This window comes from Mchenga conophoros, linkage group LG18 (genome assembly GCF_057382185.1).
Source record: "Mchenga conophoros isolate Kocher_MC1m ecotype Shallow Benthic linkage group LG18, M_conophoros_male_GT1.1, whole genome shotgun sequence".
NCBI lineage: Eukaryota > Metazoa > Chordata > Actinopteri > Cichliformes > Cichlidae > Mchenga > Mchenga conophoros.
Genome location: NC_140543.1, coordinates 30058330 through 30086036, shown reverse-complemented (window position 1 = coordinate 30086036; position 27707 = coordinate 30058330). Strand labels below are relative to the sequence as shown.

Here is a 27707-nt window from a genome sequence, read left to right as displayed (position 1 = left end):
GACCATCTTCACTCACCACACCATCTGTGACAGAGGACTCATCTCTCCTGGTGTCCTGCAAGCAAACAATCATATTTTTTGGAACATGAACTTAATTGCTTTCTTAAAACATTTTTTTTCTGCATTTGGTATAAAACAGACTCCAATTTGGACAATCTCAGGCTCCCTCCCCACCGGAGAGGTGACATTCAATGTCCCAATTGTCAGTCTGGATAGCCGTGACCACCACCCAACACACAATAATGTCATGAAAGCATCATTTTATGCAAACATAAAAAGGGCTATGCAAACATGGCCAATAACTTTCATTCTAATGATGTGCAAAATGATTTGGCCACAAAACAAATTTTGCTGTTAGAAAACTTGCAGACTTCACTTTATACAGTGTAGACCCTCTAAACTAAGTTTGGGGGATGTGATCTTTCAAGAAATGCAGACCAAACTGTTGTTGTTTGTTTACTTACACAGCATGTCTTGTAGAATTAACTGGAGTCACCAGCAACAGCATAGTGCAGTCATATCTCAAGTCTAATAACAGAAGACAGGAAAAGATCAGTGAAGAAACAACTTCCCCAAACCAAAGAACAAATAAAACAATAAGTAAAACAGGCTGATCTAAAGTATGATTAAAGTTCAGCCTGATTAATATAAATGTCACTGACAGTTGCTAATATATTGGAAAACCAAAATACTTACCACTGAGTTGATGTCTTTCTGTCCAACAGCAGGAGTGCTGGTCCCGAGCCTCAAAGACAGTAAGAAGCAAGCAGAGGGAAAAAAAGCAGAACATTTTTCAGAAACCGATTTGATCCTTAATGGCTGTGCAATAATTGTAACATAGAGTTTGCTTATGTTGTTAAATAAAGGCTAGATTTGACATTAATAGATGTCACAGATGTTCAAAAGCTGCCACAAAGCATGAAAAAAAAAATGGACGCACAGGCTCCGACAACCGTGGCCGACAAATGCGATCCTCCTGTTCCCCAGACTACCCTTTCTGGGTGACAAAATAACCTTTTAAGATATTTTCAGCCGAGAATGTAGCTATGTAATGCTTTTTATTTCAAACAATCAACAGAAAATTTCACAGACATATTTTTATGTAAGGTTTTTAAGGCTGTGGTGTTCATTTTTAAGTAACATGAGCCCAGCAGCAGCAGCAACGCTAGGCTAACACTAACTAGCTAGCAAGATTATAAACCTGGTGCTAAACTAAAAGAAGCCACAAAATCAGTTTGAATAAGAGTAAACATTTACTCACCAAGCCTGTTTGTGACCGATTTCACCCAGCAACCACTACCCAAGCTGTCAGGGAATACACATTTTTCCCTAGTGACTGGAGGTTGCAGGGTAGTCGCTGACCTCTCTCTAGGTCTGCATGACTGAGGCATAAGTAAATTGGTCGATTATCTCGTTACCATCAAGTTATCTGATGGGAAACTCTGTGTCCTGGCAATGATGTGTATGTTACTTTAACTTGTTTACCACCTACCTGAACGTTGTTGATGACCAAGCACACCGCCCCCCCCAACAAAAGTAGTCTATTTTAGCAGGACACTACACAACAAAAATATTCATTACAGGCTCTACGAACATGACAAAGAGCCAGGGTAGTGACCTGTTCTTCAAATTTCCCTGATTTACATACATGGGATTTGCCTGTTTTGATGGCAGAAGGCACACCTACACAGTCTTTGGCTCATGTATATATAAGCATCTTGGCACAACATGGTCCCGTTTTAGGATCCACGTAGAGTTAACACTAGACTCTTCGCCAGTCAGTACATTTTGTTTTTTTTTTTTTTTTTTTTTTTTTTTTTAAATGACATCATAAACAGCAGTATGCGACATTACGTGATGGCAGAGCTTCAGTTCATCCTTTGTCATTTTTTTTTTTTTTTTTAAATAAATAGGACAGGGGGAATGAATGAGAGAGAGAGGGAGAGAAAGAAAGAAAACCAAAGGGGAGAAGAGACGGTGAGAAGGGGGGGGAAGAGAGACAAAAAAAAAAAAAAAAAAAAAAAAAAACTCCTGGGTCACCTGTATGGAGAAAAAAAAAACAAACAAACAAACAGAGGAGACAGCAAACAACAAAGAGCAACATAATAATAGAGAAAACAAAGCACCATCACAATAAACTAGCTAGTCATAGATATCAGTATTTACTAAGTAATAAACGATATTGTGCAGCACGCAAGATAGACAGCGCACAGTGTGCTTTGAGGCAGCAGCCAAGAAAGCTTTAGTCCGCGTCTGTGAATACCCATGTGTGCATACCTGTGTGGATCAGCATGCTTGCATTCCAAAGGTTTCTCCATGTAATGATCTGCTAGGGAGTGTGGGGGGGCCACAGCCCCGTCCTCCAGGGTGTGAAGCGGGTATGGAGGAGATCAAAACTCCAGACATCCAGAGGCCCCCAGAACACAAGAGACCATGGAAGACCAACAGAGGGGCAGCCGCGCCACTGTCCCAGTAAGAGCTGAGGAGAGTCCCAGATGAGGGCTCGCCCAGCAGCCGCGGAGCAGAAGTCAGGGGGAGTTGCAGTGACGCGCCCGTGAGCTCCGCCGGCCCCCAGCTGCGCCTGAGTGACCGAGCCCTAGGCCGAGAGGCCGGGGGCACCCCACCTCCAAAGGGGCCCGAGTACATTTTGTTATAACAGTGCCAGACACTGAGCATTTCTTTTCTTTTCTTTTTTTTTTTTGTTGTTAATTTTGAATAAAATAAAATTTTTTTAAAACATAGATTTCCTACAGACTTGACCTGTGTGACTGCACTGCAACGTGCAGTAAATAGGAGGGTTTTGTGTGGATAAAGTAGACCTTTTTAACCAACGTGTAACAATCACGTTCCAGTCCCTCAGACTGCAACCGGGACAATTTAGTGGAAGCAGTAATGTGGAAGTTAGTTGGAGTGAAATCGAATGGTTTTACTAGGTGGACGATGATAGAAGGCCCCTTCACCATCTTCACCTGACTGGCTGAGAAAATTAGTCATTCTCTTTCTGTCATTGCAGTGACCCTCATATTTTCCTCTTTTTGAGAGAACAAAGCAGACGTGTGTCAGATAAAAGTGCAGTGTGTTAGATAGTCACGTTAGCCCCGCTCCAACTCCCATCTTACTTTTACAGATAACATATTTTGTTGTTGCCCTTGATAAAAGCGTCTCCCCTTGGGAGATGTCAGAAATTAACTTTATCTGGTCTTTAATTAGGGTACATGTGCTCTGGTGCATCTCTCACACACCCCTAAACCCTTCCTGCACCCTCCCCAGCCCAGCCCTAACACTGTCATTTTCAAAGCTATTTTAAGACAATGTGTGATTATCTGTGACATTGCTTGACATGTGCCTCAAGGCTGTCTCTCTCTTCACTATCTCGGCTCTCTTCCTCTGTCTCCCTCGCTTCTTCTTTCTGTCTTTCTCTAATCAAAAAGCCAAACCGTGCCGACAGCTCAGAGCAAATAACAAGTCACTCCCCGTGGATGTTTGGAGATGATGGCGCGACCGGAGCAGTGAGGGAGAAAATACACTGTGATCGTTCCCAGTCTTGAAGCCAGCTGAATATTACACATTTCTGCACAAGCGTCATCTAATCATGTATTTGTTTGTGGCTTGTTTATTGTGTAGATTTATAGACAGGTTTATAGATATAGTGCTGAAATTTATAAATTTAAGAAAAAAGAACATCTGAAATGCTAAGCTGTACGGAAACAATCCCCTGAAAATAAGATTTTTTTTAATTTTTTTTAAGTATAATTCATTACTGGGGCGAAAAATATCACAAAATTTGATTTCCATATAGAGATGTGTAAATATGAGGTGAACGCGCCACTTATATAAGACTTCTGAAGGCATTTTTATTACTACAAAGTGATTTTTCTTTTTTCTTTCTTTCTTCTTCTTCTCATATAAATAGTTATTACTTTGTTTGATATAAAACAAGGTGTACACAACTAGTAACGGGAAGCAGGAGTACATGATTTTAGTAACTTGACAGATTCCACTTCCAGTTGAGGCTCAATATTAAAACATCTTGTGCTGACTGTGATTGATTGATTGATAGATAGATAGATAGATAGATAGATAGATAGATAGATAGATAGCCAGCCTGCCTCACCTTTATCCATATATTAACAAGCAGCGGGTTACTGGAGCTCTGGGAGGCTCTAGAAAATGGTACTTTAGTTTATTTCTTTTCTTTTAGCTTGTTCTGAAGCTATAATAGACAGTTGGTTTATGTGGTAAAGTACATGCCATATTTTCCAGACTACTGGGGTCTGAGTAACATAGATTTTGTCCTGCGATGGTGAATGTAAGGCTTTGTGCAAATGTAATACTCAACAGGAATCAAAGTAAACTAGAAGTTATTGTTGGAATTAGCTAAAGCAAGCAAAAGTTTGAGTTTGACAGAAAAATTTGAATCTGCTCTAAAGCTCAGAGGCATATGGCCATTTAACAAGTCAGATTTTGTAACTACATTTTTTATTGTTAAATATTATTATTTTCTGAAATAAAAAATATTGTCTAACCATCCTCCAGTCATATAGCCTTAATAGCAATTTTGTCACAGCCTCAATATTTCTCTGAACTTAACTCTACAGTTTTTTTGTTAGTTTAAGAGAAAAGTTTCTTTTCTTTTTTTTGACAAGTTCTGCAGTTTTTTTTTAAATCTCGGTGAGAGGGACGAGAGTCTTGGATACAGAGATGACATAGATACTGAATACATAATGTGTTGCTAATGTCACATCATATAGGATATTTAAAAATAGTTTATTTTTACAATAATTACCTGGCGATCAGTTTTAGTAGGAATTGTTGCCTGAAACTGGCACGTCAAGTATGATTCATTTTGTCAAACGTTTGTATTTCATAGGTTTTCTGATTCCACGTCTTTTCCCCTTTTTTTTGTCGTGCCGATGAAATACAATGATAGAAAATGCTTTAAGCGTACAGTATTCAACTCTACCACTGGCAACTGGAACAAATTCAACATTTATATGAAGGCAGGTTTAGATGGCAGGCAGTGAAACATTGATGAAATTACCAGTCTACCTTCCCTCAGAACGTTACCCATGTATCATAGCCAGAGCAAATACCAAATAATTACATAATTAATCAGATCATGTATGTTTCCCTTCCCTTCCTTCATTTTTGTTCCTTTGTACAAGAGTCAAATGCATGTAATCACTTGTTCGGTAATGTAATCTGATCAGGGCCATGTAATTCTTCATTTTCCAACAGCTCCCTGGAGCATCGGATCTGAGAGGGAGATGAATGTGGCAGAGTCTGGCCCTCCTCTCTCCATCTCTGCTTCTCTTTTCTCTAAATGTGGCTCCCTCTGTGTGGTTACCCGCTTGGCTGTGGAGCTGCAGGAAGTTCGATCTCCAGCCATAAGACATTATCCCTCCTTCGCACTTGTCTCTCCATGTGTCTATCTGTCCATCTGCTCCCCTGTTCTCCTCCCCTCCTCATCTTTCCTGATCTGTCCTCTTTCTTTTCCTAAACCCTTGTTTCTCCCCTCTTTCTCCTTTCCCATCTCTTCCTCCTCCTCTCTCCCTCCAGTGGCGACACCAACCATCAGGTCCCATCTATCTGTGTGTACGTCAGCAATTAGAGCGTTGTGGCAGCCAAATGCCAGCCATGTCCCCAAGCTACATACACACACACACTCTCAAAGGCTGTGCCCTGACAAAACAGCAAGAGAACAAATCACACCATAATTTATACTCTCGCTGCGCTAAAATCTCATTATATTACAGACATATGGATTTGGCGGCATGCACGGCTGGGGAGCCAGTGCTATAAATTCCACCAATCGTAAATTATTAAAGGAAAGATAGAAATGACCGTCGCCTGTCCAGATTAGCTCTAAATCACACTCAAACACGGTTTGTTTAAGGAATTAAGTCCCATGTGGTGTTAAAGGACATTACAGGGTATTTCTAAAGTCACTGGGTGGTAGGGAGGGTCAAGTATGAGCTGCCTTAAAATATCAAAGGATTATGGGTTCAAACCATAAAATACAGAAGGGCTTCCTGGTGTGAAGCATTGTCTTTATCTGTTTATAGACCAGCCAGATCAAAAAAAGATGCAACATGCCTTCACTGCACCTGTTTTCTGTGCTTTTCCATTTAAATCGAATGTCTGATAGTGAGGCCAACAAGCAACACAAACAAAGGCAGAGCACAGCTTGTCTCAACACCCTCTCCACTGCACTCGGCTCAGTCTAGCCCGCCTCTTCTGGAGCTTTAAAAAAAAGGAATTCAATTTAAGGATAAACCCGGCCAAGCCGAGGTGAAAGCAGGTTGCGAGAGGGCAGTCCTGGCCCTCTGCTGTCAGCTCGGCTTTTCATTATCACTTGGAGATGTCAGGGGTTTCATAACACCAAAACATGACTCAGTTCAGATGGATATAAGAAACCTGCTGAGAAGAAAACGAGTCCTGATGTTAACCTAACCCGAGTCTAATAACATGTAGAAGTGCTGTAGGATTTGGGAGTCCAGGCAGATACTTTTCTGCTGTTTTAATCCAGCGATCTTGCCCAGAAGTTTCTATGATCATGTTGGGGATGCAGACTCTTACTGATTAAAATACTAGTTATTGCTTATTGAAATTAAATTTCACAAAGCCTTCTAGCAGTTCTTGAAGTGACCTTGGCTCAAGTGGTTATCCATCAGTGGCCAGGTGGTGATTCAGTCCCTCAGCCATCCATTTACCCAAGTAGCAAGACGCCAGGTGAATGTGGTTGTGTGTTCACACCAGAAACACATTTTAAAGCACTTTGTAGAGCCAGCAATGTTAAAGGGTGCCAGATACCATTTGTTAAAACTGTGACTGTCTTTATTGAGAGCACCAGGGAAATAGTGTGATGCTGTTATAGAGCCGTACAGTCCACACAGGTACGGAGTTTCAACAAAACCACAGTTAATGACGAGAGACTCCCCAAGAATCTTTCTGAAAACCAGCACATACTAGTTTTCGAGTTAAACCCAATTTAACCATTTTTTGTTGCTCTTCCTTCGGTCCAAACTGTCAACAAACAGATGCCCACAGCTCATTTAAAGTTGCACCATTTCAAACTGGTCAAGTTTTAACTTCTTACTAGGAAGTTGTTTCGAGTGATGTCATGCTCAGCTAAAAGGGAGGGGGCAGCACAGATAGCTGAGCAGTGAAACAGGTGCAGGTGAATCAAAGTGCTTCCTTGCTTCCTAGTCAATACACACAGAGGCAGCATTTAAAAACAACGGGGGGGACTTAAGGGTGCCATTAGACTTTGAATGGAGGGGGATCTAATACATGGATGGCCCTCTTCCTCAGTCACCCCATTGACTCCAAACTGAGCCTATTAGCAAGACAACACATCACTAATGGCACTGCTACTGCTGCTGCTGCCCCTCATGTGTTTGGAGACCACCCAGCACACACACACAAAACCCGTTTCCCACGGTATTGTTAGCTAAAACATCAGTATATTATAGCGTGAAACTCAGATCAAAGTGTGAGTTCCACTGGAAAGGCAACCACTCTGACTAAATATGTTTGAGGCCATGTATGAAGACCTGAAGAAGCAGGTCTAATCTGCACAAGTTGTTAATTGTTTTCATTGTGTTAATCCTCGCACCAGAAATCTGGAATTCTTGTTTGCACACTGAGGTAGATTATGTCTTGAATGCTGATGTGAGAAAAAAAGTGTATAATAATGACCTTCCCTTATAGCAGGAGAGGAGTGATTTATAGATCTCAGATCTCCTTTTACTTATTTGTGGCATATTAAGGACGAGTGGGCTTTCTTCTGTGATAAATCTTTATTGCCAGGAATTCTGATATAAAACAAAACTTAGTGTCCCCCTTTATTTTGTGTCTGTACACTGTTATAAAAATGCCTTTTTTCAGTCGACACTCCTTCATGTTTTTGTTTGTTTTTGATGAAGGTGTCACAAAGTGGTTTTATATTTTTTCCATACGTAGTTGTTTTCTTATAGTTTTTTTTTAATCCAGCAGATAAAATGCACCACTTGCACAAAAGAAGTTAGCTTAGAAGACAAGTGTGTAAAGCAGTCTGTGATGTTGGTCAATTCCACGTCTGACCAGCAGAGGAGTGTAATGGAGAAGGAGACAGGGGACAGCAAAGCGCCTTCACTGTCTTTCACTCACTCTAACATGCACATATACTCATTGTGTCTTTGAGTTTGAGTAATTTCAGCACACTCCAAATGCCTTTTTTTTTCTTTTCAGAAATATGACTCTAGTTAACAGGCGGATTATACCAGAAGCTGCAAAAAAAGACATAAGCTAAGGAAAATACATTTCAACAAATCCTTAAAAACGTTTACCTTAAGGGCTGAGTTGAATAAGTTTAGTACTGTACTAAATAATAATAATAATAATAATAATAATAATAATAATAATACGTTCTCAACTTAATAAAAAAAATCATCTGTCTTGTTAATATTCTGCAGGTTTGGTTGATCTTGGCTGGGACTTTAGCGCACAGCTCCGGGTTTAGTGAACTTCCTTCTGTGTGACTAACTTGAGTCTCTAGTGCGCACTTTATAAGACTGTCTGGTAGTCCACCTCTTTTTGTTAAGAGGTGGACTTCATTGGCTTTATGGCAAATAGAAGTCTCTCCATCTGGTGAAAGAGGAAAACACAGAGAGAGAGGGAGCGAGAGAGAGAGAGAAGGGGGATAATTCATTCACTTTGCGCACAAAGCGCAGTGGAAATCACCCAGGGGAACGAAACACCAGACAGAGGGGAGAGGCAAGAGGGGGAGATGGGATGGTGTGGTGTTAAGAAACAGTCTCCACACATGCGCGAGGTTGGTCATTCGTAAAACAAAAAACAAACACCCCCCCCCCCCCCCAACAAAAAAAGAAAAGAAAAATAAAAACTTAAAAAACCAAAAAAAGGCCTTAATTACGTTTTATTTTTGTGGAATTCGAAAACGAAATGTCACTTAGATTAAGTTATTAAAACGGCAGGAATGTTAAACGCACGTTAAACGCTCTCGGGATATTAACACTTTTAGGTTACTAAAAGAATATCTTTCTTTCGTTCGTTCCCAGGGAAGGAAAGATAGCTTTCCTGACTCGGGCCGCTGTGAAGGCCACGCACGATAAACACGCTCACATCAAAATGGTTCGCAAACGATTATGAAGTGAAAGTGTGGAGTTTTACCCGAGACGGGGCACACAGACGGTCTGCGTGTGTTTGTCAGTCATTTAGCGACCCGAGCGCTGCGCGGCAGCACTGCACCTCAGAGCGCACTGGACCCAGGACACCCGCTCCCTCCCCCGTCTTCCCCATCCACCCCCACACTCCCTTCTCAGAGCCTCGCGCAGCCCAGCTCCAGCCTCACACACGTCGCTATTGAGCACCCCCCTCCCTCCCCCTTCCACACACACACACTCTCACACCACCCTCCCCCCTCACGCCACCGCTCACGCCTGCCGCTGTCTCTGCGATCCTGCGTTCTCTCGCCGGCTTCAGTCCTCTTTCTCGCACTGATCGTCCCTCTCGGTGTTTCGATAGAGGGGCTGCACGCGCGATTGCGCTATTGATACCCACTTTATAGTGTGTCTGTGGAAAGTCACCCTCTCTCTCTCCCTCTCTCTCTCTTTCTCCCTCGCGCTCTTCTCCTCCTCTCCGGCTGCTCTTTGGTAAACTAACAGGGAGGTGTTAACTACTTTTGCTTGTCCAAAGCGCCTCCCGTTATCTCCGGCGCTGCTGCGCAAGAGCCACAGGGGCCAGAGCTGCTGATACTCTACCCGCAGAAAAGTTTTCAGCTTTTTGTGAGGATAAAAAAGAAGAAGAAGAAGAAGCCGGAAACCCGGGAGTCGTCTTTATGAAAAGCGGATTCATCCACGGCAAGGTGAGTAACACTCGGAGTTTTTTTGTGTTGTTGTTGTTGTTGTTATTATTGTTGGGTTTGAAGCTCACACAGTTTGTGCTTCCACACCTTTCCGCCGCTTCTCTCCGCTTTGGAAGCGCGTTTCGAGTCGGGAAACTTTTTCTCGGGGATTTGTAAGTGCTGCGCGAGGAGATTTCCACGCGTGGAAAAGAATGAATATATATATATATATATATATATATATATATATATATATATATATATATATATATATATATATATATATACACATAATTATATAAACAAATCTCTTCGTGAATGCGTGTGCGTTTATATTTGTTTGTCTCTTTATATATGCGCGCGTGCATGCGCATATGCGAGGTCCCCAAACAAGAACAAGATTCTTGAAAGCACTCGCATTATTTGTGCGTGTGTGGATAACATTGTGCGTACATTACCATGGCCGAACACGACCGCCCTACAGCCGCACCGCGCGATCTCACTGCAACCAAAGGCTGAACTTTGTAAACTTTAAACATCATCACTGGAGATAAAGACGGATCACAGCTGCTGGAAGCCACCTGAATTATCGCCAAAGCCTGCAGTCAGTCAGAGAAATGAAATAAAATTTTACAGCCTTATTATTTCTGCTCCTCCTCTGGGACCACTTTTGTCTTATTAACCGGCGATTATAAGCGTCAGTCGCGGGCCTGCTGTGACTATATTTATTTAAAAGTTCGGCTTTAGTTCTTCCCATGAAGGTTTCAGGGGTTCCAGCTCACTGAATGCCTCCACCGGCGGTTTTCAGTGGAAGTTACTGTTGCTCTGTAGCACTAACGCTCGTAATGATGAAGGCATGTGGCTCAAACGGCCGCATATTGGCTCCGTTAGCTGGGGTTTAATAAACACTCACATCAGTCAGATTTTAATGCATCACAAAAAGCGCAAAGAGGAGTTTACGAAGGACTTCTGTTCCACAGCTTTGGCATCACTCATCGTTCTAAACTCTTCTGCGTTTTAATCTTCAAATTGGAACTCATATTTATATCGATTATCTATTCAAATCATACAATTACTGAAGAATTATTTGAAAAGGAACACAAGAAAAAGGAGGAGAATAAAGACGCCGAGGTGATTTTGCATTTACTTCTGCTGCCACGAGCGGCTGTAAATACTCCTCTTAAAATGAAGCTCTCACAGAAACAGACGGCGTAAATTTAAACAGAAAAAGTGCCACTTTGTGTACTCCCTTGCGCTTACACGCAAGCGTGTGCACACGCACACACACACACACAAACACACACACACGGGCCTCAACTCTGTTGGAAAACACCTGTTAACTAGGGAGCACAGTGCAATTTACATCCTTCCCCCTAAACTAGATATGCGGCACCCAGCCGGTGGAAGTCCCGGGGGCCTTCCAGCTTCATGGCCGAGCACACAGAGGCAAAGTGCGGATTCATTTAAGCGGCAGCTCCCGCTGCTGCTGCTGCGTTTGCATTATGGAAGACCACATTTGTAACATTTTTCAGTGCTTCATCGGCGGGAAAAATAATAAAAGTAATTATTACTGACATTAACAATTAACTTGATCGTTTCTTTTATTTAAGTATCACTTTGGCAAACAGATGTCACGCCCCTATAGTCTGTGTAGTTTATGCGTTTCCTCTATTCACTTCAGGCCTGACGTGTTGAATTTTATTTGTTTCCATTTCTCTAAATGATTAAGGACTCAAGGAATCAAACAGCTCGTGTTAATAGTTAAAAATATATATATTTAACTTTTGCTCACTCTTCTGTTCGCAGTCTCCCTGTACTCTGGCCTTGTCAGTCAGTACTTTTTATTTTATTTTATATTTTTTATGACGGACTTCATAGAAGGAAACAACAGAGCTCTCGAGCACGCGCCCTCATCCACGCGCATTAGTGGGCAAAGACGGAACGCTTCTGAGAGGGAATAATAAAATTAGGATTCTGGGAAAAATGCGGCACACCTATTAGCAGTAATTTCCAAGTTAAAAAGTCCTCTCAGCGCCGGCAGTAAATCGCGCGTAAAAACGCATTTTGGAGCAAAGGTGGACTCGAGGCGGGTCATTGAACTCACAATTATAGCCACTCCGAAATAAATAAATGAATAAGTAAATTAATAAATGAATGAATTAATAAAAATCAGAAACTCTGCTCCGGGTCCAGATCCACTGATCTGGTGAATCACTTTCGATTGATTTTATTGATTGTCAGATCAACGAGGCCTGACTTCTAAAGAGCAGCCGAACCTTTTTCATTTTCCAGCCAAACACATTAGCGAGCAATAATTATCTTTTAAACGGCAACATGTGCTGCTGACATATTATGTCCAATTACTCATATAGATAACAGTGATTTATAGCCGAGGCTTCCGATGGGGACAGAACAATTTTGTAATTTATTTTGCTCTCATTTACCGGTGAAGAAAACGTTCCTTTCTTCCATATTTAGCGGTATCATTTCTTCACTAAAAGCTCCGATACTTATCCATTTCCCCCCGATATATCAATGTGTTATTGTATAACATTTCAAAGTACTAATATTCCAAAGTTGATATCCATGCATGTAGTAGTAGGTTCATTTTTTGCGTAGGTGGTGGTGTCAGTTTTCTAAAATAAGCTTCAAATCACAGTTAAATTTTTACATTTGAATTAAGAAACTTATAATGATGTATTAAACCAATTTCATTTTTTAAAAGTGTTTCTAATTTAAAGGCTCTTTTAGTCCAGCTTCTCTCGCTGGACTAAAAGAGCATTGGCATAATTGGCATTATTTTTAATTTGGGCAATTTAAAGTTGTATTTTTATCTGTATACTAATTGTGATTATTTTTAAAATAGTTACTTTTTTCAAATTAAACGTGCCTGACTGTAAAACTCTGTCACGCAGACGCTGATGTATGATTTTATTATTATTTTTGGCTGCTGTTTTCAGACTTGGTGATTCATAGGCTGCCGCTTATTTCTCGTGTCATTTGACACGAAGCAGGCTTTGCTTCATAGGCAAATTTAAAACGCCTTTTTTAATACTTTACGTATTTATTTCTCTTTAAGATAATTCTTATTTTTTTATTTATATTTTTTCTTCATTTATAACTATTTTGTGCTCTCTGTTATTAAATTCAGAGAACAAGAATAATGAGAATAATTTATAATGTATGTATCCAAAAATATGAAAGGATTAATTAATTATTTTTAAGGGAAAGAACTTAAGTGCACTTTGTAATTGAAAGTATCGAAATACTTCATTTTCTTATTTTATTTTTTTTACTTAGGCCTATCCTCTCTCTGTCTCTCTCCCCCCTCCTTGCCCTTCCTACATAAAAAGTCTGCAGGCGCACAAAAGAGAAGGAAAAGTGTCGAGTTCGAGGGAAAACTAACGAAAGATGATTTATTCGTCAGCGCTTTTGATTCTACCCCTCCTCCTGCCACCTCTGTGTTCCTCTCCCTCAGCAGTCAGCTGTTAATGCTCGCCGCTGATCTCGTTTGCTCCCCTTCTTTGCGCACAGAGCAGTGGACTAAAAATTAATGTCCATTTCACACCTCTTTCCCGGATCGATAGCTGCAGGGGAGGGAGGGGAGGTGTTATTTCATTTGGGATCCAGAGAAGCGCCGCGTTCCGAATAAAAGGAAAGCCTCCCGCCTGCTTAATTATCAGGAAACCGGCTAAACTTTTGCTTTCACTGCGGCACCGCTGATCGCTCCAGAATCACATCTATAATCAGATGTAGATGCTGTGCGCCTCTGCCGCCGTGTGAGAAGCTTTTCTGCTGCTTCCGGTGTTTTATTTGTTCGTCTCTCTGGAGGAGGACAGTAATTAAGATTTTTTTTCCCCTAAAGGCGGGACTGTAACTTGTTGCAAGAAGCGTTTCTTTTCCTTCCAACTTTCCCCCCACCTCTCATTTCATTGTGAACAGCTCCCAGAATAAACCCGCTGTAAATTCACCGTCATTCAGATCCGCGCAAACTCGTTCTCATCCAAACAGAGGCCATTTCTCACATTTGGAAATACTAAGGCGTCATGACGCGCGCATTAACACCCCCCTCCCACCCCTTCTCTCTCCCATAGTAAATTAACCACGATCCGCTCAGTCTCGACTAGTTTGATGATTCTCCCCCCCCCCCCCCCCCCCCGTTTATTAAGTCCTATCAATATGCACTAATTCCTCATTCTTTATTAAAAGCAGAACCAGGTCCTTCTCCACTTATCCGACATCTCCTTCCCTCCCCCCACGCATCCGAAATCCAGAGTGCGTTTTATTATATTTTGTTGTGCTAATAAACACTGGAGCTTATTTGACATGCAGACGGGTAATTGAAATAAACGCGTCGCCGGTAAATAACAAGTGTTTGAACACGCAGACACGAGAGCGAGGCCCTCCTTGGAGAGAAAGTGCGTCCTGCGCCGTCTGCATCTTAAAACTTTGTGTCATTGTTGTCGCGTTAGCGCTGATATAATCACCGTAATTAAGTGCGGAGAGCCGGATGCAATCATTTAATGGCTGGATATTGTAGGGCTGTCGCGCTTATCAAAACCCACCAAATGTTTTCCCTCCCTGGAAATTGCAGCCTGTCTGCAATGCAGAGAGTTGTTTTTTTATGAGGAGGTTTTGATTGATTTGTATAATACTTCATATTTGAACTTGAAGCAAAAGTTTTTATTTTATATTTTTTTTGTTTTGTTTTTTGTACAAATTACTTTCATGTCATCATATCTATCGATTTATATTTAAGAAAAAAAATCATACTAGATATTTTAACATGAATGAATGTGCTTTGTCTATTTTATTAGCTATGGAAGCATTATTAAATCATATTAAGGACCTATGTGGAATACAGGCCTCCAATATTGATGTCATTATTTTTTCTTTTACCAACCAGCAAATGAGAATTCATGTGCAGTCTTAAAGTTTATCCTTTCTCTGCAAACATGCAATTATTCCTTTTATTGATGACAGGAAAGGGGAGTAGCTCACGTTCAGTCATTTTTCTGCTGGACGGAAATCACTCCATGGAGGGGATGCGGCACTGTGTGTTTAATGGTTTGATTGCATTGGAGAAGGCAGCCACTGGTAATGCCGTTATAGAGGGAAATATCACTTGGAGACGTTATTGGCAACAAGAGAAAGTCAAAGAATTAGCCTAATGGGGAGAAAGAGGTGGTGGCGGGGAGAGAGTTGTGTCGGGTGTCAGATACTTTCTATTCTCCATATTGCTCTGTGTCTCTGTGCGTCTGTCTCTATCCCCTTGCACCACCACCTTTGCCCCCCCAATCCCCCCCCCCCCCCCCCCCCCCCCCGCCCAGCCGCCACATCATATCTCTCTCAGGTTTCCCCCCTATCCGTCAATTACACTATGAACCGGATCACAGGCTCCCTGCTTGGAAAATAAGCTAATATTCACCCACCACCCCCCTTTCTCTCGCTCCTCTCTCCTTCGCACACCTCCCCAGAAGACACCGTTGGTGCATTTGCGTCCATCGATTGCACACAGGCGCTATTCGTGTAGCCTACTTATCATTTTTCTCTGCGGCCAGCGAGTCATCCAGACAAGAAGGAAACAAGACTGATACAGGGAGGGTGATCTAAGCAGCCAATGTGGAAATGTGCACACACACCTGCAGAAGCGTCGCCTTTTCACATCTACAAATCTGCACACAAAGCAGACTGATATCCACATAGCCACTTTATGCTCTGTGGACGGCTTATGATAAGAAAAGGATCTGGTTGTTGCTTGAGCATCCTCCTGCCGCCTGAGGCCGACTTTTGACCTCTGTGATGAGCAGAAAGGATCATCGGCGTGAACAGAAGTTTCTCTCTGGTCATATCATTGATACTTACTGCACAGTAGAGGATTATATTGCAGCAAAAGCTGTAAGTGAAAACAGTGTACCTGGCAACAGTTTTTCCTTGTTAAACTGGAGCTAATTGGCTTGCACGCAGCCTGTAGAACAAACCGGCCAGTCGCCTGTCTGCCTGCCAGCCTGCTAGATTAGTGGCTGTTGTTGTACAACCCGGCACAGCAATAAAGACTCATAGGAGGGTGGCTGGTGCCACACACAGTCAGTTCCACTCCTGCAGGATGGAGAGCAAGCATGCCACCTGTTTGGCTCTTTTGTATTTGAAAAGTCAGAATTTATAAGGATTATGTCTTCAACAGAAGACGGTCTTTTCTGGTTTTAACTTCACTGTCATAAACTCAGGTACACCTTCCATATTAACAGCACCATAGATAAAGCACAGGGAGTGGTTTAAAAGAACTAAAGAGCACAGGGTGGTCTATATGTTTAATTCTATGAAAAGCTGTGTTTATGTGCATCAAATTCGATACATCCAAAAATTAACAACATTATTCGAGCAAACAAAAAAACAACAACATGCAGATACTTTGTTAAACCAAGAATCCAGCAATTACCTTTGATGATGGTGATCCGTGAGCTATGGAACAGTGTGCTTTTCCCATTTAGCCTTGCCTGACACCAGAAATTAGCTGGCCTCGCTGAAGTAGGCCTCGCTGCTGCTGCTGTCATGAATAAAAATTCCTGCCACAGGTCCAGAATCATTTCTGTGTGCAGGCCATGACTCTGCGTCTCAGAAATCACAAAGACTCATTTGAGAAAGAAATCCCTTTTTTACTTTGCAGAATGAATGTCACAGAAAGCTTCTTGGAAAGACCAAAAAAACACACAGACTCTCTTTATTTCTGCATTTAAACATTTGGAAAGAAAACACAAAATGAATAAATCGTTCATGGTTAAGCGAGAAAAAAAGTCAAGAAAATCTACAGAGAACATCGCACTCTTGTCCAATCATTATTGATTTTACTGGTGAATATTGTGTCATTATCCACCCCAAGATGATATCCGTATGTGTGCGCGTGCTCCTCTTATTAAATCTAACTGCAATATTTTTCACTGCTGATGCATACATCTGCAGTTAACTGCAGCAGCTGTTGACTGCAGCAGCAAATAATGTGGCTACAGATTTCATATCAGAGAAGGATGAGCGAAGAAGAAAAAGGGGAGGAAAGAAACACAAGAAGAGATATTCGAAAGACATTTGGAAACAAAATTAGGGTTTTAGAGGCGAACGGAAAGACAAGGACAAATAATATGAGCGAGAACAAGAGAGAGGAGAGAGATAAATGCGTGTGATTCTTATTCACAAGGACGTTTGAGCTTTGCCTCGCGGCCAGACATGAATGAGTAGATTTCAATAGTATCGACTGTTGCTTCGGACATCAGCAAACACGCATGTACACACACACACACACACACACACACACACACACACACACACACACACACACACACACACAGAAACATCTACTAGAGCACAAACACTGCTGTCTGTCTGGAATACAGAGCGGACCTGTATGCAGGTCAGCTCACACTTTTTTATGCTAAAATGCACGCACAAGCACACTGTCCTTATACAAGCCAACAGTTTACTTATGTTTCCCTCTATGTGAGCAGTACAGAGCCAAATATTTAATATCTGACCGTCGGGTTTTAAATAGCAGTGTTTTGTCTTTACTTTCGGCTGATGCAGTGCTCTCTCAGTGTGTCTTACCCTATAGCTTTGTTTGTGCTTAAAGCTTTTGTCGTTTCTGGCAGCACAGATTTATGTTAATGACTTATTCAGAGAAGGCACCAGAGCTGCACTCGTGTCAATTACACATTATGTGGATGCTTAGTTAAAAAGCCACCTATCCCTGTTTACTGAAATGCCCCAAACTGTGACCCGAAGAGATCAGAGATATAGTGTGTGTTTTATGATTTTTTTGGGTACATGTTTGATTTCATATCTATGAAAATGACTGCTACCAAGAATATAGATATTTAGATATAATTAATAAATATAAATATATATATTGTGTGTAAACCTTGAATGTAGCATCTATTTAACTGTGCTGACATGCTGAGGTTTAATAGTGTACGTTGAAATGATTATGCTAAAACATGATGTACCAAAGCTTTCAGGATAGATTGCAGAAGCTTAGGATGGATTTTAAGAGCTGTAAATTGTATCTGAAGTGTCAGATAATATTTTGTTCTCTGAGTTTTGCTGTCTCGCTTTTACACAATATGCTCACAGTGTTAAAGTCAAAAGCCAGGACTTCAGCATGGAGGCGTCTGTTAAACTACGCTGCATGGCTTTGTGTAGATTTTTTCTAGCGTTCATTTGTCTATACATACATGATTTGGTATGTGTGAGTGAATCTGTGTTTGTGTGTGTGTGTGTGTCCACCACAGAGATGCGATGAATGACACAGCTTGGCCTGTCTTGTAATAGAATGTAAGAGTGGCACTTTCATGCTTGTCAACAATCTCTAAATATACCCACCGACTGGGAGGTGCACGCTAACACACACACAGACACACACAGACATTTAGACAGGCCTGCGGTTTTGACTGCTTTTCTCTCCATCTCCATTAGAGAGGAAAAAAAACTGCTTTGCTTCCCGATAGTTTTGCAGATACCCCTGCACACACACACATACGCGCGCACACACACCAGTCACAGTCGACAGGATATTTTTATAACAACAATTGGATTCCTCTCCGTTCCATTCCAAAACTCAAGTCGGCACATTGGAAAACTTGATTTGACAAGTTTCAGCGCCGCTTTGGAGCAGCAAAAAAGCGTCAGTTACACACTCGAAGCAGCCATGCGGGAAAAATATTTATTCCAAGCAGTCAACAAAAAGGAAGGCTCCGATAAAAAAAAAAAAAAAAGAAGCTTGCTCTTTGTCACTAGTGTAGTTGTTTGGAGCTCAATTTCCCTCCTGCGTCTCTGAACCTAACATTCCAAGCTGTTTAGGTCTCTATACTTCACATGTTGATGAATGAGGTAATCCACTGCAACATCTGGGCGGCAGAGATAGTGATCCTAACTTATGAAAAGCGTCAGATTATGGCTGACCTGAAGTGATGTCTTGCATTCATGATTCCACCATTAAAATGTCTCCAACTCTTGTTTTTTTTTTTTTCTTTTAGCTAACAAAGCAATCATAAAATTCAATGATTATCTTAAGAAACCAATAATAACGTTTATGGCCACATTCACCAGTTATCCTATGTGGAATCTGCGACTCCACCTGCTGCCCACCTCCCAGTAACTCATAATTTCTGAGTAAGATTCCCTCTCAGAATGATGTAAATGCACATTGTTGTTGACACCGCAATTTCGCAGATTGGTACAACATTGTCAGTTAAAGTGCAGACTCGACGTGAAGAGCCCCTCTTGCTGTTTGTATTTAATATCGCCCTGACAGCTGTATCATTCTTGCACACTGTAATCAAATTATGACAGCGTGGTAAATGTTCCCCTGTGACATTTTCTATTATAAAATGCATATACCCGGTGTCAGACACTGTGTGGGTGGTATCCATCAATGGCAAATGGGATTGTAAGTGGCACGGACCGACATTATGCATATTTGCGTTAGATGTAATTGCGCTTGTATATTGATGATATACATAGGTGTATGTCATCTAGAATTATGATTGTTTTTTTAGTGATGAAGTTAAAAAAAACGAAAAAAGCTTTTTGACACTTCTTTTCATGTAATATTACAAATACACAGATTTTAAGGCCTCGAAAACACACACACACACTCATGCTTTTGTGCGTATGCAGGACCACCAAGCCAGAAAGCAGCCAGATTATGTGAGTCACCCTGGGAGATGAGATATGTACCCTTTGCTCTGTTATCACACCCTTTCCTTCCCTCTGTCTTCCTCACCTCTCACTATCTTATCTATTTTCTTCTTCTTCTCCTTGTTTCCTCACCTCTAATTTTTCATCTCCCGCCTTCTCCTCATCTCTCCTCATCTCTCCTCTCGCCCTCCCTCGACTCGCTCCTCTCCTGCTGCGGCCTGTAAGGAAATATCTAGTGTTCTCTTATTGGATTGGCTGCTTCACGTTGGCGGCCCTTCACTCGCTGCCCGCCGGCCTGTTGGGTAATGATAATAAAATTGAAATATCTTAGTACTTATCAGTGTATTACCTTGCTATCAACACCTCAGACACACTCCTATTTTAGAGGTTACAGAGGAGAAAGAGCGATCTGATATACGGCGTGAAGACAGTGGGTAGGAGCAGAGAAAGAGAGGGGGTATACTGAGAGACAGAGGAAGCTGTGGGACAAAGAAAGCAAGTTTTGTTGTGGTCACTTATGGAAGGTGTTATTTCCTGTATCGACTGCGATAGAGGAGAGAGAGCGTGGAAAGGGGCGTTGGTGGGCTAGGAGTGAGGCGTGTAATGCGACTCTGTGGCATCAGTCCAGACCAGAGAGGTGTGTTATTGTAAGCCCTTCTCAACACTCCGTGCTGGTCTACTGTACATTTGCGGTAATGTAAAACATCTCCCCCACCAATCTCTCTGTCTCTGGGCCTTCTCCTTTCTCTTGGCAGTTGTTGTTCTGCATATTTGTGTGTGTGTGTGTGTGTGTGTGTTTCTGTGTGGGAGGCAGAGCAGCGTGCCAAAGCCAAGATCAGGTTTGGAAATTGATTTGAATGAGTGTTGTGGACAGCTGATAGCTATAAAAGATTTTCTCCTTTCATTTCCCAGGGAGTTTCTCCTTTGATGTTGGCTGCTAGTCAACACAGCTTTGAACCTTGTCTAGAGAGGCTGCTACTTGATACTGTGTGAGTTTGTATTTGTTGTGTGTTTATGTATGCACAAGGCTTCACGTTTGACCTTTTTTAAGTTGCATGAGTGTCAAATTTTGATGGCACGAGTGAGACTTTAGATTGCTTTTTTGGGGGGGATAATATATACATATACATGGTACACGTCATATCACTCCTGATAAGCTGTTAAATTATGCATATTTTCTCTTAATCTAGCGCTAAATCCCACCGCTGCGTATTTGTAACAAGCACATCTTTACCTATTCTAAATCTTAACATATTGGACCTTTAATAAGGCAGCCACCTTCAAATTGCCCTTTGGGGATAAAAATCTCTGCAGTGTTATGCTGTCGTTTCATCGGCTGCCTCTCTGCGTTCCTCTGTCTGACCAATCGCATGCTACAATCTAATCCCCGGGAGGGAAAGATTCTAGTCTGTTGCCACGGATGCCGAGAGGTCGTGGGGTCAAGTACGGCTAATTTATTCACTCAGTCAGATTTCCTCTGGCTCGTGGATGGCAGATGGCGAGGCCTGATATGATATCACCCATCTGAATCACTCAAGGGAGAAGGGAGGGAGGCAGAGATGGGGAAGAGAGGGAGAGATGGGAGGGATGAGAGGAGAACAGATTGACAGGAGAGATGTAAAAAGAAAGAGAGGACAGATTAAAATTGGGGGGAATTAAAAGTGGTTAGATGGAGAGATAGGGTAGCATAGCCTGTGAGGATGCAGAGTGTATTCGCCCCACCAAGTCGGGGCGCTGAGCTGAACATTGAGCCACACAGGCTGTTATCACATGTGTGGGTGTGGGTGGAAGTGTGGATGTGTGTGTGTGTCCTTATCTTAAGACAAGTGGTTCTGGTCCAATAATATCCTGGGAGATGGTAAGAATAAGCGGCTTAGACCAAGATCTGAGATGGAAGAGGGAGGGAGAATAGCTGGCGCTAGGGAGATGAGAGGAGGAGATGTGGATGGAGAGAAGAGGAAGAAGAGGAGGAGGGGATGGATAGATTAGGATGGAGGACAAGGAGGGGGGCATTTGGAAAGAGATGAGACGTAGAGGTTTGCAGAGATCGTAATGGAAAGATGTGATGTGGAAACAGTTTATAGAAGTTTTTTTTAAAGAGAAGGAGGAAAAAAGAGGAGGGCAAACTGAGAGAAGTTTGTGGCTTGAAAAAGTTCTTGGCTTTTTGTCAAAGGGCAGGGATTTACAGGATTTGATCAACAGTGTCAACTCGAGGACACTTTTTCCCAAGAGGTTTTGAGTTTGTAGCTTCAACAACAGTGCTTAAGAACACTCTGTCCCCCAAAGGCTTTGAATTCAAGCCTTGGCTTCCAGCAGCTTCTTTATTAAAAATTTTCCACTCAGCTCCTCTCCTTTCCACTGCATACATACTGAGAGCAAGGCATCGATCTTTGTTGGAAAAGCAGCACGCCTCTTGTTTCTGAAAGTACCTATCATTAAGGAAAGATGAGGAGGTCTAAGATAAATGTGAGAGGGTGTGCAGAGGGATTTACATTTTTACTGTGGATATAAAGAAACAGATGAGGTGATTTGAAGCCCTCTGCAGGCACAGCCAGGACGTTTCTGAACTACCAAAAATGGCGGAATTGACGAGAAGTCTCAAGTAAATACCTGAATATCTAAATTAGTTTATGGGAAGCTTTCAGTTGAAAGGTTACTTTGCACTGAATCTGAAACATTATGCACAGCTCTGAGTCTCAGTTGAAATCTAATGCTTGTGTTTTGTGTGTCCTCAGTTTGGTGACCCCCCTGAAGATGCGGAATCGGCTTTGACGACCTACAGATATCCACCTGTCCCAGAACATTCAACTTAACCAACAAATCCAGCAATCAGGAAGGAGAGAGGAAAAAACGTTATCTAGAACATTCATTGTATTTAATATCAGCACTAACCTAATCCAGACTGCTACTTTAGTGAATGACAGAACATGCCCAATGGCATATACGAGGCATGGAATGATCTGAACTGAACAGAGTTTGAGTTTGGTTATTTGGTTAGAGGCAAAATAGAAAACTTTAGTTCCACTGCAGAGAAATGAACTGAATTCAAGCTAATCTGAACAGACGTTGGCTGAGTCTTCATTTTCTTCAAAAACACTCTTTTCTCACTAAGGGCTGTTTTTGGAGCCCCTTCCTTCAACAAGCCAAAACCTTCAAGTCTCCAACCCGGATTCCCTTACTTCTTCAGACCCTTTCCAAGGGTCTTGGACATTGTTTTTAATCTCATTGAGGAGGAATAATTTCCTCCTTCTGAAATTCCCGCAGCCTTCTTTGTCAATCCAGACATGGACCTCCACCGGGCAGCTTTCAAGATGGAGAGTTCCTCCTACCTGCCCAATCCCCTGGCTTCTCCAGCTCTCATGGTCCTGGCCTCCACAGCCGAAGCTTCTCGCGATGCTTCCATTCCCTGCCAGCAGCCGCGTCCCTTTGGTGTGCCAGTTTCTGTGGAGAAAGACGTCCATTTGCCATTCAACAACGGCTCTTACACTTTTGCGTCAATGTACCACCGCCAAGGCGCTGTCCCACCAGGGTTTCCCAATAGGGACTTTCCTCCATCCCTCCTTCACCTCCATCATCAGTTTGCCCCACCTAACCTGGACTGCTCGCCCATCAGCATGCTGAATCACAGCGGCGTTGGCGCCTTCCGGCCCTTTGCATCGCCTCCAGAAGATCGGGATGGGGCACCAGGAGGGTATCAGTCTGCTTTCACCCCAGCCAAGCGCCTCAAAGGGTGCCTAGATGCAGAGTCTTCACCCCATCTGCGGTACTCTGATGCTGAAGGGAAAGAGTACGACTTTGGTGGTGCACAGATCCCCCCCGGGGGCTCCCCCAGCAGCGCCCTGAAAGCAGTGGAAGACAGTGGGAAAAAGATCTTCGCTGTGTCAGGCCTCCTGTCTGATAGAGAGACTTCATCCAGTCCTGAGGACCGCATTGAACGCTGTAAGTAACCATTCATATCTGTTCCACATCTCGTTTAGCCACATCAAACTATGCAAGCACAAGTGTGACAAACCACAGGAAAAAGTAAATTAGTGAAAACCTAACAGTATGAGCATACAACATACAGTACTAACATTAATGAGGGATTATGGACTGGTGCTTTCAACCTTTATCAACACACACAGTGAAAGAATATCCATTGTAGTTATCCCTCCTGAATTAGGCACCTGGAAAATCTATAACCAGGAATACTGGGGCATTGGTAATGTGTTGGAGGCGTCTAGTGGAACAACACTCAAACACTTTACGTTGACATGTGTGTCACCTTTCTAAACCATGTTGAAAATATCTAACACATTATTGCTCTAAGGGTGTTTTCCAGGATAAACCCGAATAAATCCCCATTTGCTCTTGTACGATGACAAATTTATACACATGCAATGACTGAGCCAGGTTTTTTTTTTGCATTATACATTAAACCTGTTCTAGATATATTGTTTCAGATATGACAGGTGGCAAAATCACAACTTAAAACATAATAATCTTGCATTAAAAAACACCCAAACTGATACAGTGATGCAGAAGGGCAAATTTTTCCCATTATTCTACATGCAATTATAATAGTAAGGCTTGCAAACTAAACAGATTTACACATACAGGCACACAGAGTCCACTGTAATTCTAAACTAACTCAAAGTACAACTTGCTGCAGTGTGTAAAAGAATGCAAATGTTCACACATTAGCATCACACACACCAATAAACAATCACATCAATGTTTTTCCTGTCATCATCTCTCCCAGCTTTCCCTATATCCTTGTTTCAAAAGCCCACAAGCTCCACTGGTCACATTAGCATTCACCAGTGGAAGGATGCCATTTGGCCCTCATGCACTGGGAATCTGATTAGTATGTGAGCATGTGTGTGTGTGTGTCTGTGTGTGCGTGCATGTGTGAGTGACTGGTTCAGAGACCGGCCATGCTCTTTGCCATCAGCATTCATCATAGCTCCACGCTGGCAGCCCTGTTGCCAAAAGATTTACCCACATACCCAAAAGCTTGGCAAGCCATGTTTGCGTGTGTGCGCGCAATAAAAGGAAGGTGGAAGAGGAGCTGTAAGAATTCCAAGCGCAAATACGCAAGCATGGGCAAACACTCTTCCACAAACAGCTTTTAGCATGAGCGCCGACAGCTCCTACACATGTCAACAAGCTGTATCGGATCCCAGTGACAAATTAGGAGAGAGGCAGACGGCGACGTGCTTATGGTGTATAATTTAGGCAGTCTTCCCTTTTTTGGTGTTTTTAATTATTCAGCTTTTCTTCTTTTAACTTAACACAGTGTCTCACCTTTGTCGGCTTTTTCTACACTCTTCCTTTTCCCAATCCTCTTCCATCTTTGATCTTGTGTGTGTGTGTGTGTGTGTTTGAGGGATGCATCCTTGATGGAACACATGAGAGACAGAGGCGACGACCTGAGACTGATCCGATAAAAAAGACCACTGCGGGAAAGACAGAGAGGGTGAGAAAGAGAGGAATAGAGGGAGGACGAACAGAAAGGAGGAAATTGGGAAGATGACACCCAGTGGTTTTTGCAGGGGGTAGAGGGTAAGAAGGAAAAGAAAGATATCAAAGTGCACAAAATGCAAGAGAAAAGGAAACGAGAACAAAGAGAAGGAAAAGAGAAAAATCTCACAGATTATGTGAGGTTCATTATGTTCCAGATTTAGCTTGAAATCTAGGCCTGTTTCACGTGAAGCTTAACATCTGTTTGTGGCAGCACTAAGGCACACCTGCACTGCCTTGCTCAAGAGAACTCTGAATGGTGAGTAACACACTACGATGTGCTCATAATTCGTGAGCAATAAGACCGAGGGCAGAGACAGAATGGGAGATGGGTACAGGGCTTCTGTGCTGTCTTTTGGAACGGCTGAATCTGTATCTAATCAGGTTAAATCTTGGCACAAGTAGCCGGCACCTCTACTATAGGCTTCTAATGCAATTGGATGTGCAGAGGCACTGCTTACAGCAAAGAATTATGGGTTCTCCTTCACTGGTTTTGGCTATCCAGGGGAGGCGTAAAGAACAAACAACACTTTGGTACAATCCCATGAGAACAGCGCCCTTGCTGCTTCACACACACATTAGCTAACTAGCAGCCTCTCTCTGTGTGTGTGTTTGTTTGTTTTTTTTACACATACATGAGGCTATTTTTTACTTCCACTGTAAAAAAAAAAAGAGGTTTTTAATGTTCAGGATCATACAGTTGTGACCGTGAGTGTGGTCTAAAAAACGTCATTATTATTGACAGGCATTTCCTCAGGTCAAATACATAAGCTAAGATATCATGCTAATTTTCATTTATAGGGTGTAATGTTTTAAACTCTTAACTAAAAAATCCTCAGATCTCCAAGGAAGTTTGCTTAAACTGTCCTGCTTAGCTCATAAGAGTGCATCCAGTGTAGAAGTGACATTGTAAATTTCAGGGAACTTTGAGTCCATGTAAGCCATTAAATGTGCACCTTATCTAGGCTGGGGTTATTTATAGTACATGGGTCTAATTTATGGTTGCTAATAAAGTACTGATATCCTTCTCCCCTTCCAAAATACTAAATTAATTGCATGTGACTTATTGACAAGATTAAGTTCAAAACTTGCTTGTTGCACAATTGTAGTAAAAAAAAAATTCCAATAGGTGCCTAAGTTAATTTCAGACTCCAGCTTGCCAGTGTTATCTCTAATTACTTACAGAGCTTTGCATACAGTAGTCGGCCACAGGAAAAGAACAGAGCAGAGCAGTTATGGCAGCAGGTATGATACTGATTAAGCAGGTTGCCAAGTGGCTTGCAGATGCACAACAACTCTGAGTAGGTTAAAGCAGCTTAAATAAATGAAGATGATCAACTGGATGTGTACAGGGGTATAAACTGAGCTGTGAGCTGCTGTGAGCTAGCTGATTGGGATTGTCTCTGTGGCCTGCCTGAATTAGTGCTGTGCTTGATTTAGCAGGTTCTTCTAATTTAGTGTAAGCCATTAGGCATACTTAAGCAGACACCTGATCTATCTATCTATCTATCTATCTATCTATCTATCTATCTATCTATCTATCTATCTATCTATCTATCTATCTATCTATCTATCTATCTATCTATCTATCTATCTATCTATCTATCTATCTATCTTGCTCGCAATGCCTTCACTTCAGTGCTATCAGGAGGATGCAGATCTTGTTGTTCATGAATGAATTTACACTTAAATTCAACCCATTTTCACCCCTCTTTTCAGTCACGTCTCATGCAAGTTAGAATGCGAGATTTCCTTTGCTCTACACTTAAAAAAAAGACTTTTGAAAAACTCGAAAAACAATGTAACCCTAACTTCTTTGCATGGAGTTTGCCTCATGCCACTCCAAGCAACAGTGGCCTACTCTGTGCTAAGCCTCCTTAAATCCCTCCACTGCACCGGCAGGCACGTTGGCTGTTAACTAAACTTGCTAACCTGTCAGCCACTAAACCGTCACATAAAGGCCCCATCATGCCTTAAGAAGACTATGCATGTCATATTATGGTAAAAGCTATTACCATTTACTGTATTCACACTGTGGGATTTTAGCAGAAGAGCAAAGGAATACAAAGTGGATGAGGGTTTATGTCAGTAAATGAGAGAAAGGAATTATGGGATGTGTGATTGGTATTAATGCGAGTGTTGACAAATGAAACAATCCACCCTTGCAGTGTACTTGTTTGTTTGTGGAGGGGATTTGACGGTTTTGCGTGACGTGTCAGTGTCACGTTCCATCATCTTTGCCCCCCTCTCCCTCTCTCTTCTCTCGTTCTTTTTCCTGCATCTTTTCCCCATGTTCCCATCCTTTTCCTCTTCCTCTCCCTGTTTATTTTTTTTTGTGTGTGTGTCTCCCAATAAGAGTGTGTGACCGCTGTAGTCTGTTTGTTGACATTCTCTCCGCTCTCCACATTTACAAGGCTGAGAGATTTACACTGACCCTCACCCCAAATGCCTAGTCCAACTTCCTTGCCTTTTTTTTCTTCTTTTCTTTTGTGTTATGTTCTACACACACACTTTACATACAGGAAAAGTAGGTGAAAAGCCTTATTTAGATGACAAATGTTAAATTTTAAAAAGGAGCAGAAACGTTTGGCAGGAAAAGAAAGTCCAGAAATTTTTGTAGCAACTGAATGAGGGGAAGGAATGTATGAAGGAGGGAAGAGTAGAATCAGAT

General features: G+C 42.0%; 1 protein-coding gene and 1 long non-coding RNA gene across 4 annotated transcripts in view; one reads left to right on the top strand and one right to left on the bottom strand.

Moving 5' to 3' along the window:
* Positions 1–36: 36 nt before the first annotated feature.
* LOC146554168 (uncharacterized) lies at positions 37–724 on the bottom strand. The gene is made up of 3 exons (XR_014889621.1): positions 697–724; positions 465–528; positions 37–55 (listed from the first exon to the last, which is right to left on the bottom strand). It is a non-coding gene; the product is annotated as an uncharacterized LOC146554168 (long non-coding RNA).
* Positions 725–9473: 8749 nt separating this feature from the next.
* rnf220a (ring finger protein 220a) overlaps positions 9474–27707 on the top strand; it is a 162170-nt gene continuing 143936 nt past the window's right edge. The window contains exons 1-2 of one of the 3 annotated variants that reach the window (XM_085253761.1): positions 9474–9868; positions 22270–23473. In XM_085253761.1, coding sequence (XP_085109887.1) covers positions 22819–23473 — 655 coding nt within the window. In that variant the 5' untranslated portion in view covers positions 9474–9868; positions 22270–22818. The remainder of the gene's footprint in view (positions 9869–22269; positions 23474–27707) is intronic. The other 2 variants (XM_085253760.1, XM_085253763.1) reach the window with 2 other exon arrangements.